The sequence below is a fragment of the Periplaneta americana genome, chromosome 2, assembly GCF_040183065.1.
Source record: "Periplaneta americana isolate PAMFEO1 chromosome 2, P.americana_PAMFEO1_priV1, whole genome shotgun sequence".
NCBI lineage: Eukaryota > Metazoa > Arthropoda > Insecta > Blattodea > Blattidae > Periplaneta > Periplaneta americana.
In genome coordinates, this window is record NC_091118.1 from 149,357,227 (window position 1) to 149,372,284 (window position 15,058).

The 15,058-nt window shown below is 34.6% G+C and overlaps 1 protein-coding gene across 5 annotated transcripts in view; it reads right to left on the reverse strand.

The window, feature by feature from the left end:
• Window positions 1-864: 864 nt before the first annotated feature.
• LOC138694698 (angiotensin-converting enzyme-like) overlaps window positions 865-15,058 on the reverse strand; it is a 69,634-nt gene continuing 55,440 nt past the window's right edge. For 3 of the 5 annotated variants that reach the window (XM_069818686.1, XM_069818687.1, XM_069818684.1), the window contains 6 exons: window positions 11,411-11,535; window positions 6,119-6,371; window positions 5,853-5,951; window positions 5,606-5,746; window positions 3,185-3,360; window positions 865-1,182 (listed from right to left, as the gene is read on the reverse strand). In XM_069818686.1, coding sequence (XP_069674787.1) covers window positions 1,082-1,182; window positions 3,185-3,360; window positions 5,606-5,746; window positions 5,853-5,951; window positions 6,119-6,371; window positions 11,411-11,535 — 895 coding nt within the window. In that variant the 3' untranslated portion in view covers window positions 865-1,081. Of the gene's footprint in view, window positions 1,183-3,184; window positions 3,361-5,605; window positions 5,747-5,852; window positions 5,952-6,118; window positions 6,372-11,410; window positions 11,536-11,565; window positions 11,691-15,058 lie in introns of all 5 variants that reach the window. The other 2 variants (XM_069818688.1, XM_069818685.1) reach the window with 1 other exon arrangement.

Consider the following 15,058-nt stretch of genomic DNA (forward strand, 5'->3'; position numbering starts at 1 on the left):
CCGGTAGCTTCCTCTCATTTTTTCAATAGATAAATAACGTAGAAATACCAGATTCTACGAAGCAATATTCATAAAAAGCACTATTATGTAAGTTAACATAATATATTAAACTCAGAAAAGAGGACATAATATGCAATATAAAAGCTTAATATCTGATATTAAATCTACCATTTTCAAAATATTCATTATGCATGAATTTACTTCGAAAAGGGCAAAAAGATGCAAACATGCACGGAAAAAGTACGGTTATTTGAAATCTTCAGTCATGAAACGAATATTTCCAAAGTTTGAGAAGTGTAACAAGCTCAAGCCTAAACAGAGTGGAAGTGAAATAGCCTTGGAGATGTTGCATGTAACAAGAAACTATAAAATCATATTGGTGGAAATTTAATAGTTCTTTCAGAAATTCCCTCCCCCCCAGATGTTTGACAGCCTTGTATTCGGTAACTATTGAGAGTAGGATCGTGATTTTTGTCCATATCGATAGTTGACAATAGTGTGGACGATTTTCATGTAAATTTAATTTTAAAAACCTCTAATTTGAAGCCACTTCACGATACGAGTTGGTTGCAACACAGCGTCGGAGAACAGCTCATCTAGCGAGATACACCGAGTTCGCTGATCTCTTACATCTGTATCACGAGGAGTGTGTGTTAGCGGCAATGTTGCCGGATTGGTGAAACTTCAAACTTAATTTTCTAATTAACCGTACATTTAATCACAAAACGTAGTATAGGTTTTCTATTCATTTCATTGTACCCTATCGTCCCTTTCAATCTGCAATGTTATTTCACTTCCACCCAGTATAAAAACATGCGTTTGCATGGAAATCCGGACTCTACGCATGAGATAAGTAACCACTACTCCAGGCTTATTTCCGCTAATTTTATTTAATATTATGTTACATAAGTTTTCAATCGAAACAAAACAGAAAATTATTATTTTTCATCCATGTTCTGAATAAAATTTAATACACTGTTCTCGATTTAAATTTTATTAATCTTATGGTCATCTCAGTACAGGAATAAAACGAATCACAGACGTGGTTGTCACTGTCTGTCTTCTACAGATACAAGTAGTTTCATGTGGAAGTCTTCTCATCATCCTTTTCCGGTGCTTCATCCTTCATTTTTTCACTTTCTTTTCTAATAGATTCCAGTTCCTCTTGCGTTTGCACACAAACTGAAAAATAATAAATAACCAGAGATATAATTCAGATTTCAAATAGGCACTACAAAACTTCCTACATAATTTTTTCACGCGTTTTGGATCCTACCTAGATTTAAATAGACGGGGTACACTCAGATTATAGAATAACATGAAATATATTTTATATATCTTGATTACACAACTTTTAACACTATATCACACGGAATAAGTATTATATGTCTTTCACGTGTTAAATTTTACCGTACCAGGTTAACATGTTTCAGCCTGTTATGGGCCATCTTCCAATCTTCAACTTCCAAATGAAATTCTCAACACACAACTCAATTTCAGAACACATACACTATTTGACTCCACATTACACCACACAAACACACCCTCCAGGAAACACAAACAAAAGGCGCCAAGACCAGCACCAGCAGTTCTGAAGATGTCCCATAACAGGCTAAAATATGTTAACCAGGTACGGTAAAATTTAACACGAGAAAGATAAGTAATACATATTCCGTGAAATATATTTTACTTGAGAAATGGAAGTTGGTATACTAGTACAAGTTGATCTGTTTATTCTGTATATAGACGAACATAATTCGTTTATTGAATGTAGCTGCAAGGGGGTATATTTTATAATTACATATTCTATACAATAAAACATATCAACAACTATAAACTCTGCTGTAGCAATGCGAATTTCAGGTGTTAGAAAATACTCTAAATAAAATATTATACATTTTTTTAATATTCGTATATTTCTGTATGTAATTTTTAAAGGAATGCTAACATTAATGGTACAATGTAATCTGGCACTGTTGTGCACTGTAATTGTATTTCAATATATGAGTGAGGCATTGAATGTGTACTCTTCAGTATGTTTTTTTTTTCCTTTTTGTATGAAGGAGAAACCAAAGCCTAGCACCACAACCTCGAGTAGGCTTATTGTGCCTTACTATTCATTTCCTTAAGAATGTTTCAATCCGAACGACTGCTTACTTTGTAGCTGTCGTGATCCAGCTACGTGGTACCGTCTATAGATTGAGCATTGGAGACTTAAGGCTGGTCCACAAAAAACCGGGAACGAGAACCAGAACGAGAACGAAAAGCGGATAACGTGAACGTGAAGATTTTTGATTCACAATAAACCGAGAACGGAAACGGCTGTGCGTATCGATATGCATGTCAATAACGATGTGTAAAGTCGATATTGTGCATTTTTATGTTATTTGTGTACAATTGACCAAAGACGTTCTCTTATGAGTACAAGCCAACCAACATGAACACAAGTTTAAGGCACGGAATGTTTAAGAATTCAATTCATGTGATAGTCTAGTCACATATACACATAGCGCATATTGAAAGTGATTCTACTGAATTTCTGAGTTAGTTACAAGCAATTGATATAGAATAAACTATGTCATGCCTTCCTTGCAACAAAATATGCGATGATCAAATAGCTTTTTGATGGCAACACAATGAATCTAGTAGGCTGTGATCGGAATTGAGAACGGCAAAGTTAAAACTTGGTCAACCTTCACGTTCCGTTCCCGGGCTCCGACAAGCTTCTCGTTAATTGTGAATGCTCACATTTAAATAATTCATTTTAACAATATTTTAGTTCTCGTTGTCGTTTCCGTTCCCGGTTTATTGTGGGCCAGCCTTTAAGAGTTCCGGTGAAATTCTGCTAAGTACCATTCACTCCCCGAAAACGAACTACTTTTCTTCTGACATGCCATCTGTACTCCAGTTTGCAATGCTACATTACACCGTTCTGATTAATTGCTACTCGTATTGTGAAGATAACTAATATTCAAATGGAGAACGATCGTGGAATGTTAGGAGGAGATTCCTGAGAAAAATCTCGGAAACATTGACATTGCCCACTACAAATACCACTCCATCAACACCGGGATTCGAACTCGTGTCCGTATTCATTGTAAGCTGATGTTCAGTCAACTGAGCTACCAAGCTGTGGTCCTTCAACATCTTTGGTTTCGGTCAGTTATTAAGAGTCTGTACTTACTTCTCTTAGTATTCTCCCATCCGATGTATTCTCCAGAGTTCTTGTTTTCTTTCTCCAGCCACTCAGACAGAGGTTTGAAATAATCCAGCAGTCCACTAGCATCCATTTCCCTTTGGCCCGTCAAAACTTCCATAGCATCTGGCCAAGGTTTAGATGATCCCATTTGCAGCATTTTCCTGTAAAATATGTACATGCGCTATGATTTTAAATGTATATAAAGGAAATCTTGTTTATTAACTCAAAACATTTAGGAAGTTTCTTAATTGGATAGAAATCATCAAGATTAGTAACTCCTGTAATATGCAGTAAAATTTATTTTATGTGTTTGACACTTATGGCTGGTTCACAATGAACCGGCAACGGAAACGAGAACAAGAATGGAAATAATGTTAAAATAAATGTAATGAAATGTGATCATTCACAATAATTAATTGTGAATGCTCACATTTAAATGCATTTATTTTAACACTATTTCCGTTATCGTTCTCGTTATAGTTTCCGTTTCCGGTTTATTGTGAACCAGCCTTTAGGCCTACACGTTATACTGCAAAATTCCTATACTTTCAATATTAATTTATTTCGGTTACACATTTTTTGTTTATACGTCTTTTACACTTATACGATCGTATTTTAAACCTTAGGAGATATGAAACAACATTTATACGTTCTAAATCAATTTTTCTCGAAATGAGGTTTGCCGTGAAAATATAAGAACGCGAAAATACAGCACATTAGGCCTTCGTGTTCATTTTTAAGATGCTGCCGACTTTGAAATTGATGGAAATTCGAAGCTTCCCATGCTTTCCTCCAACAACCTTAATGACGCTTTTACTGCTTTAGAAACAGCGAAACATTTTGTAACTCATCGTGATGTAACTGAACAAATTATGGAACAGTATTATCACAATCTGAGGTCATGATTAGGAGCAAGCAGTCCGAAATAACTGATTTTTTAAAATAATTCTTTGCTATTAAATGAATGTCACACAATAAGAACAAGGTAAGTCATTGTCGTAAAGTTTTCTGCATTGGAGTTTGAAATGTAATGTATCAGCTAGCATTGGTTGTAAAGCAGCTAAGATTTTCAACAAACAGTCTTACTTTTTTCCAAATATATGCGTTGTAAATTTGAGTACCTGTAGGCTACTGCATTAAAGATTCGAAGATGGCTTAAATGTGAAGTCCTAAATTTCTCTTGTGAAATTTTTACTAAATTGACTTAACTTGTTCTCCCCGTATAGTCTAAAAATGTTATTTCAGATGTTGTTTTTATTTTTTTTCAATTGATTATTTTATGACGCTTTTCAACTGCTATGGTTATATAGCATCCGAATGAGATGAAGCCAGCCAGCGAAATGAGTTCAGGGTCCAACACTGAAAGTTACCCAGCATTTTCTCTTAATGGGTTGAGGGAAAACCTCTGAAAAACTCAACCAGGTAACTTGTCTCAACTAGGATTTGAACCCGAATGCTAACCGTTATTACACAGCGGTGGACCAGATGTTATTAAATGTTATTTCAGTTGTACGTCTTTCTCACTTACGTATTTTTTCTTCAGACCCCCATAGAACGTATAATTCAAGTTTTATACGGTATGCATTACCACATGGAGAGCCCAGTCGTAATTACAGTAGAGCGTCTCGTTTAGGCACAGTGAAAACGTAAACAAGGCGCAGGTAACATGTGGGGGGAGGACGAGCCATACGATTAACACGAAGGATGCACAAGGTTTTAGTTACAACATTTATAGCGGAGCATTAATTGAAATTAGCTATATTTTCCAAAAACACATAAAACAAAAGAACACAAATTGCATAACGTTATCATATACACATTTTAACGAACAAGCAATTGTAACGTTGAAATAATTCAATATAACAAATCAAATTTTGCTATTTATATGATGTAGGTTTCAAGCAGCATTTTTACGGACATGAATTTCATTCTCTGTACGACTAACATAATATCACCGTCTTCTATAGCCGAATTAACAAAACTACAGTGTATTGGTCTGAAGTGACAACACTATTTCCTAAACATAATTATCCCTTCTAAAAGTTCAATTTATTCAGGTACTGTACTGTCCTTGCAACATAACACTAACAACTATATACTGTATAATAAGTGTTATATCGGCCCCATTTGCAATTGAACCCGAAACCAAAAAGAAGAGGCAACTTGGATATATATTATGTACTTGTTAATGAGTCAGAGTCCTAAAAGGTGACTGCGGGGGGGGGGAGGATGTCAATTTTTTTTTTTCCACTGTGAGAAAAATTATACTTGTTAATGAGTCAGAGTCCTAAAAGGTGACTGCGGGGGGGGGGGAGGATGTCAAATTTTTTTTTTCCACTGTGAGAAAAATTATAATTATTGGCATAGATTATAGAATCAGATATTAAAAGAAGTTTTTTCATTTACCCTAAGAGATTGCCGGCTTCCGTGCTTTTGTAGATATCACATTCGTGAAGAGGTTTCTTCGGATCGTTAGGATCAAACTGACCTGCCTTCTCACACAGAGCTCTGTGGAACTGGAACTGAATTACGAAGCTCACAAAGTATCTGGAATCATAGTAACCCATTACGATTACATTCTCATCTGTTATAAACCTCATAATCACAAGTGAAATTAGCTTCAAATAACACTGAAACTCTGTATTGTATGTACCTTATGTACGGTACGCTGGCAATGATGTGGTATTTTGCACCAGGATCAAAATCTTCCTCAGTCCTGTCAACAGGAGGCTCAATTCCTTGATATTTCTCCCTGAAGAAACAAGCAAAATAATGTGTTTATTATTGCAGTGTTTTTAATTTAAAAAAAAAACTCAAATCAATTCCTACAACTTTCACTTCCAATGTACGCTACTATTATTTTCACTTTGTCAAATGCCTGGCATTAGAAAACAACTTTGTTTCGTTAATATGACACACCTGAGTCTCCACCACTCGCAGTTGTACTCGTCACTTGTAATCTCTCCTTTGAAAACATCCCATCTCCAGAGATCCGTGAGATAGGCGTAAGGCAGGAACACGATCTTCTGCAGTCCTTGCAGATAAAGGAAGTTGATTGTAGCCTCGTAGTCCTCTTCCGCAGGAGCTTCGCCTTCCAGCAACCCGATCTGCCGCAAGTGTTTGGGTGTCGATACCGACAAGGCCATCACATCGCCCACAGCTTCATGGAATCCTATGGATAACAATATTTTGGAGATTAATACAATACAGTTTTGAGAGACATTTCCAGAAGATGCTCGACGTTTTCGAAATCTTAATATAGCCTGCGTATTGTAGTAGAGGATGGACATGTAACTCTAAACTCGACGTAAATTTGCCTGTGAGTGTCGACTGGCACGAATCTTTATCCAAGGTATAGAACTTTCACGGAATATGGTGTTAAATGTTCCATACTATTTTTTTAAGACTTTGCACTGTTGATTGTGCGGCATGAATTGCAAGTTTTCAGTGCTGTTCTTCGGAATTCATCTTTATACAGAGTGATTCACGAGGATTTACCGTCCTTTACGGAGCTTATTTCTGAAGACATTTTAAGCAAAAAATGTCATATAAACATAGTTCCTATCTAATATATAAAAGTGAATGTGGGTATGTATGTATTTCTCTATACAAATCTACACGCTTTGACCGATATGTGCCAAAGTTTGCATATTTAACCTTCATAACCAGGAGAAAAACATAGGCTACATTAAAATTGTGCAAATGGACGTTAAATGAATTAAACAATAAAAAAAAAATAAAATAAGTACGATCAAACATTCATGTTTAATACTAAATTGCAATCTTCTATAGTCAATTGTTTTTTGTTATTGTCTGTTGTATTCAACATCGACTTTCACGAGGCCATGGAAATTATAATACGAAATTAAATAACATTATTGATACAGCATGAAGGCTAAAATCTAGGCAATTCATGCAATAAATATCTTTACGCAGTCCAGGACCATATTATGAATTTCTCGATGCAGTTGTAGATAGTGAGCAAGCTGTGTTTTATTCAACCGAATTCTTGAATTCTTTGAGACTACAAGGACTCCTGCCATATAATTGTTCTAATATTTGATATTGAATCACCAATAGTACTATTGCGAAATATTGACCCACCAAAATCATGCAATGGAACAAGAGTTGGTGTGAAAAAACTCATTCAAAACGTAGTAATAGAAGTGACAATATTAACTGGAAAAACGAAACGAGAAGATGTTTTTTTCTCACGTATTCCAATGATACCCACTAACAGCCCTTTAGATTTTAAGTAATTGCAATTTCAGTGCGACTAGCATTTGTAATGGCCATTTTAAAATTATGATCAAGGACAGTCGCTCAAAGTAGCAGGCATTAACTTAAAAACTGCGTTTTTAACATTCTTAACTATATTTTATACAGAGAAGTAGGGGGAAAAAAGATTTTACACACATCAAAAAGCAATTCAATGATACTTTTGTCATATTGCTAATGTATTATGTGAATATAAGTAAGGCGACTGAAAATAACACTCTATTAATTCTAAAATATACGTCTCTCAAAATATTGTTGTTCATGTCAGAAAATGTGTTACTGCGAAATTCTAACTAGCCTACATAATCACGTTGCCAATTTAGTATGTTATGCGTTGTGGAAATAACAATCTCTTAATTTCTAAAAAAATAAAAACCGGTATATACGTCTCTGAGAATATTACTCTTTATGTTAAAAATGACTTATTGTGAGTTAATATTGTATCTGTATTCTGTGTATAAAATAAGAATTAATATAATATGTTCTGAATTTGTGAGATATAGTTTCTCAAGTCATATTAAGAAAAATATGCATACAGCGGTTAAGGGTAAAAAAATCTTTCAATATAAATTAAATTATATACGTATATATTGATTCTTTGGTATGATCGATAGAGAGAGAAATTTTGGCTCTCGATGGCACCCCAACGGGTTCAGACTGGGAAAAAGGGAATTCCCTGTTTATCGTCAGCTGTCTCTGAAATTCAAGTGAAAGCATACACAGACATGAAATTACGTGAAATGCACAGCTTCAGATCAATGTACAGGTCTTATAATTATTTTATCTCTGCCTCTGTACAACGTCACATTTGCGGGGAGGAAAGGAGATGGCAGAAAGATTGTAATGCTTTTTAATACCTTGACTTCCATGACCAAGATAAGCCACTTGAAATTTAACAGTCACTGACCGGCAGAGATAAAATGTAAGGTCTGTAGAACATTGATACAATGCTAAGTGGGCCTATAGGGACCGAGGAGTGTGTCTTTGTTTTGCTGAACTTCAAGACAATGCTAATTCATTTAAAGTTTGTGTGACTGTAGCCTTTATGTTATATGTTCGTTTGGTTTTACTTTATTTATAGTTTGGTTTCTTTATTATATTATTTGTGTTTCTGGTGATGTGGAAGAGAAGGCCTGATGGCCTTAATTATGCCAGAATAAATAAATAAATAAACACATATATGTATACAGCATATATACATACAAATTAAAACAAATTTGAAAGTAAGGCAAGTGATGAAATGTTTTCTTTCGTTGCCTGATCTGTAGTTGTTTTAAATTGAGTTAATCCTTTGAGGCATTTGGCTAAGAAGTTCATTAATTCATATAAGTGACGCTATGTAAAGATTCATCTTTATGGACGAGGAAAGCTTATTGAAGACAATTCGTTTTGATTGTCTATAGTTGAGTTTCTAAGTTTTCCGAAAAGTCTAACAACCAGTTTAATTAAATAAAAGAAGCAAAAAGGACAACCCGGGCAACGCCGGGTGCTTTCAGCTACTTCTCAATATTTTCAGAGTTACACTAATTTAAAGTTGTTTGTAAAATACGTTTTTTCTTTAGTTTGAAGATAAAAGAATAATACAAATAGAGAATGAACCATTCAGAAGTATCATTTCTTTAATTGGCAAGTATTATGAAGCTAGAAATGGGCTGTGAACTTTTTAGTTGCTTCGTACAGACATATTTTTCCATTTTTAACTAGAAAATTACATTATTCTTACGCACTTATTACACCAATTATTAAAAATCACACCACTTCCACCGATTTAATTATTTGCAGTTCAACTTTGCATCCTAATTTACAGTTTTGGAGAGTTTACAACACATTTTAAAAGATATCGGCATCCCCTTGAGTACTCTTGGCCGCACGCTTGTGAACGGCACTCGTCGCTCTACGTAACTGCATACGGCTATCTTTGATTTCCGTAGCGCTCGCGCTGGCTGCTGACTGCACGCTAACCAAGATCACACGTTCACAGAAATGCGTTCCAATAACGAAACGTAACTCTGTAAATATTTAGATTAGGACTCATGTTTATATGACATTTTTTGCTCAGAATGTCTTCGGAAATAAGCTCCGTAAAGGACGGTAAATGCTCGTGAATCAACCTGTATAATTTATTTATTATTTTGTTGAAATATTGATTGAAAACGTTACAATTTTATGCATTTTGTTCATTATGTTCTACAACAATACCTAATACATAAATATCTCACCGATTCCATTTCAAATGACAGGCGTTTATTTCGAATTTTATTGAATGGTGCGGATAGTTAAAATTTACTAAATTTGTATTATTATAATATATTAGGCACTAGATTCTGAACCGATTAATATAAAGACTGTCTATAGTAAACTATTATTAAAGATAGTTCTTGTTTTAAAATGGACATTGAACTAAGACACTAATGTGTACTGCTTTAAAAGGTTCTTTTTTCTATAAACTGCTTTTTTACACTAATTTAGATGTTATAGTTATTGTTGTGGGATTTCATATTAATTCACAAATCTGTTTCGAAAAAAATATTATTATGTAAGCAACTTAGTAGACAATTCATATTATCAGTTATTAAAACAGTACAAAAACTGTTACAAATTCTTATAGACTATAGCCTACTAAGTTTTACGAACTGACTTCAATCTCGCTATTGTGTGATTTCTAAGATATTTTATTCAATATTTTCAGAAGTAATTGTAGACATATCTTTTTGACATATTCTTTTAAAGTGAACATTTCATTTTTTCACCATAATCATCTTTCCAAGAATTAAACCTTTTGACCTCTTACGATCACAGCATAGATTTTTCTTTTCATCTTTTCTCTGAATAATAAAATGATCTTCTAGTTGAGGATAATGAAACTTAAATGTGGCCATTCACAATTAAGGAGAAGCTTGCCGGATCCCTGGAACGGAAAAGTGAAAGTTAATTGTAAATGCTCACATTTAAATACATTCATTTTAACAATATTTCCGTCCTCGTTCCCATTGTCGCTTCTGTTCCCGGTTTATTGTGGACCAGCCTTAACACGTAGTATTTTTAGTTTTATACACAGTGAAATTAAGTGCGACCACAATCAATGATGCCATTATAAACTATGTATCACTTATAAAAGGCACGTGGGCATAGATTGATTTTATGTCTGTTCAGTGCTTCGAAAAGAATTTTGCAAATGTCATGTCCCTAACATATTGAATACCATGGAATTCCCCTGAAGATATTCTCCGTAAGCGAGTGTACACGGGCGTTCAAAAATACCTGACCTGACCCCTATTAATCGATAGTGATCGATAATTTGTTCGTGTAAGTGTAGCTTCTTTAGTTATTACTTCTATGAGTAGATGGCGAAGGTAATCGTCAGTGTTGCCAATAGTATATAAATATAGGCTATACCCGAATTATAAAATTCAAAACTTTATACCCCTCTAATGATTGTGGAAAAAACATTAGATTTACGAGTATACTTTACTTTATAAAGTATAAAGGAAAAAAATAAAATAATATTGATGTATTATCATCAATGGCAAGCTGACAAGAATCAATAACTTAGGAATTACACTCTTATCTTAAGCATGCTCATGAATATAATAATTATTATTATAATCAAGGTGCAAGACGAGCAACTCAGTGCGACCAAGCGTTGAGCCGTCTCGAATGAGGGTGACAATAATTTTATATATGGTATTCTCTATCTAGGATTCTATCTCCGTCCCATCAGAAGTCTTAATTCGCACCCTGGATTATCCAATTCAGAATCGCAACCAAAGGATTCATAATTAACTCCAGTATGATTGCGAAAGAATTTTGTATTACTTTCTAGCCATGAGACCGAATGACAACAATAGTTTGAGAATACACGATTGCAAAGTAAACTGTAGATCTCCACTTACACAACATGTCCTGCATAAAATCGTATTGTATTGTTAGTACCTGGATTGGCACCCCTCTTGTATGTTCTGGGCTGGTGCTTGTACTGAAGAAAATACTGCACATGCCCCATCTCGTGATGAGCAGTGAAGAGATCATCCATGTTGATACGGGTGCACTGCTTTATCCTGTGGAGGAGAAAATAAATTGAGGTGTACCTGGGTTAGCGCCCTCCTTGTACACGAGAGGTTGGTCTTTATATTGGATGAAATACTGCACATGTCCCATCTCGTGGTGAGCGGTGAACAGATGGTCCATGTCAACCCTGGTACACTGTTTGATCCTGCAGAATAACGAAGCATTTCAGTCAGGGAAGAGTGAAATCTACTGTAAGCCTATATCTTATTGGGAAGATAAGCGGAAGGTGTAACCGGCTATGGAGCGAAGAAATCTCATTCCTGCAGACTCAGCTTCATTGACATAATTCTCAAAGAAATATGTTAACATAACACTGATACACCCCGCGCAAACATAATATGGAAGTTAAACTTCGATTCTCTTCCAAACTGCTAACTACATCCTAAATTAATTTGAAAGGAAAATCTATGGGCTAGTAAATGATTAGAGACACTGAAGGATTAGAACAAATTAGGGATTAAGACAGATATTTAGAGAACCTGAAATATCTCACGTAATTGGACTTCCCTATTCAAAACAAGCGACATAACTTAATGTGCAATCCCTATTGATTGCAGCGTTACATGATCGCAAAATTAGTGTATTTTAAAATGCACGTTTTTCTGGAAAACTATTCAAAACACAGCAAAATGGTATGATTTTTTGCTGCTCTTTACTAAAGGAATCATCCACTAGAATTAATATTACTTAGGTTCACCCTGTATACAAACATAAAATTTGTACAAAGTTAAATTGAGCATAAAATTTACTTTATTATAAATATGGCTGAAATAAATAAATATAGAAATTTATTCGAATTAAAATATAATTAGGCTACACTTATTAAATAAGTCTGTTTTTTATACAGCATGAAACAAATATAATTTATAAAATTCATTATAACTTTGAGAGTGATTTGATTAAGAAGCATTGCCTTAAAGGAGATACATTTATTTGATAAATTATTTAGCCTAAATTAGAGCCTGCTTGTATTTTTCGAACATCAATTGTGGGCAGGTAAACAAAGTATTTTATTGTTTGATTTTCTTCGCGTTTGCAGTCTCTTACGGGAATACCACATCTGTGAAAGTGTTGTCAAAATTTACCGCGATCAGTCCAAAATTATGTCAATACAAAGTTGGGGAACATACTTTTATTCTTAACCTGGGAAAGGTGGCTACGTACATTGTCGTTCGGATGGTCGCATAACAGACATTTTACCGAGGCTAGCACCTCGTTGGATTTATACTTTTATAATTTTTGAGAAGGATAAAATAGTGAGTTGAAGTAACAATACATGTTTTGTTAAGACTTAGACTAAGGCTTTTTTACTGTCACAATATATATAATTTCTATGAAAAGATTGTCCATACTTACTCTCAGTGGCGTACGCAGAATTTTGTTAAGAAGGGGTCATTATTAATAGTACATTATGCAATGAGCCTATAATGGTAGTAATTAAGACGCAAGTAATTTGTTTATGAAACGAGCGCAAGCGAGTTTCATAATTTTCATACGAGCGTCTTAATTACCATTATAGGCAAGTTTCATACGACGTTTTATGCTCGACCATATTTCTAACTTGAAATTATTCAAAAGTAGGTCATGTTATAGTTATGTGAGTAGCGAACTGACCTGAATTGTGAGATTTGCGCAGACGCGAAAGTATTGCTTTTTTCCCAGGCCGAATGTCATTGACCTTGATATAACCTGGAAATTGATTTAGAATTGAAAAACGAGATGACAAATTGAATTTATTTGAATATTATTTACAATTAACGTTAATTATTACAGTAACAGAACATAACCTTCTGCGACAGTATTGGATTTCCAGCCTCCGTGACTTTTCGCTAATTTTCTTTCGATTGCATATCCAAGAATAATCGATACTTGCGGTTTTATAACGGTACAAAGGTGATTTGTCATTAGCTGAACACCTGAACTTTAATGAATAGGTATATTTTAATGAGGTGCATTAAAGGGCTACTACCAGGTGTATAATTACTACATTTCGGCATGCTCGAGCATAAAATTGTTTATAATTTACATTATCGGTATTTAAAATTTTGTGTATTATTATTATTATTATCATCAGCTGAGTTTTCACAGGGGGATGTGAAATTCTTTCCGGGAAGAATGTTCGTGACAACATCGTCGCGCTGCGGCTGTGAAGAAACAGGATGAAATTTCCACTAACCTCGCGAGAATCACTACGCGACTTTTTGCTAAAAAATTGTTTGAGCTTTGCTGCCGCTTAGGCATATCAAAGAAGCCATAACAATAATGTGAAGTGTATATAAAAATATGAACTCTCAGATGCACAAAACGTTAAACGAACGTTTCACAATAAAGTCAGAACTCAAACTAACGAACGGGCAAATACCGCTCTTCAAATGAGTTTAAAATCGACAATACATAATATTTAACATCTGCACTGCAGCATTGTTGAAACAACCTTTTTAATATGTTTCACAAAAAGTTAAATTTCATATTGTACCAGCTTCATTTTATTACAAGGTCTCTCTATAATAAATATAGCATTGTTATAATTCGAACGTGTCGCAGCACCAAGCACAGAGATTATACTGAATAAGGGATATGAGGACTATGTCTTACGTCGATGTAGATTTTGTTACTCTGACAGTGAAAAATTAGAGAAGTGGAAACGATTATGGATAAAAAAAATACTCGAATCTAAATAGGTCTAAATAGGCCTATGTCATTTTTTCAATAAAAGCTCAAGGGAAAGTTAAAACCCGGTAACCTTCCTTGCGTATGCCCCTGCCTGCTATTATACTTCCTTATTTATTATATTCAACTGGCTTTATGCGAAGTACATGTTTTTATTTTATTTTGTAAAAGGATAAGTTGTCTAGCGAAATACCTGCATTCAAAGAAAGGTCTAGAAGTTGTAAAGGGAAATAATAAACCCGAATAGGTTAAGAATGCCATTAACTTTACAAAGATATGACAGTAATTATTCCGTCATAATTGAGCTATTGGTCTGATAAATATTTTTTTCTACAGAGTACCGTGTATTTTTCGAATAAAATTCTTCCAGTACGTAACAGTCAACACTTACAAAAATCAACTAGAGAAAGGGACAAACATGCAATCCCTACTATTTTGGATGGTTGTCATTTGAATTTGATACTTTTAAAAATGCTCATATAGTGACCAGCTGTCCTCTAATTGAGGTTCTGGCTGATTCTACGTATTATATCAGGAGTAGGCTACATCTCTCTTGACGATATGTGTCAGAAGAAGAACAATCGTTTGTATGTATCTGAAGTTTGACTAGTGTAATATGTAGATAGTCGGCGATGTATGCATTGGAGGGGGAAAGGAACTGGCCACCATACTGAATTATCTCCTGGCCTAGTTGCCTCATAATTGGTGCCTTCTTGGTATCACTTGTGAGGTTCAGACCTATCTTCGGACGGTTGACTAAACAACAGCGACCAGCGCCGGTTAAATTTGTTCTGATGTTATTGAATTTCTTGTACAATAATAGTACTGTGTTATGGTATTTTA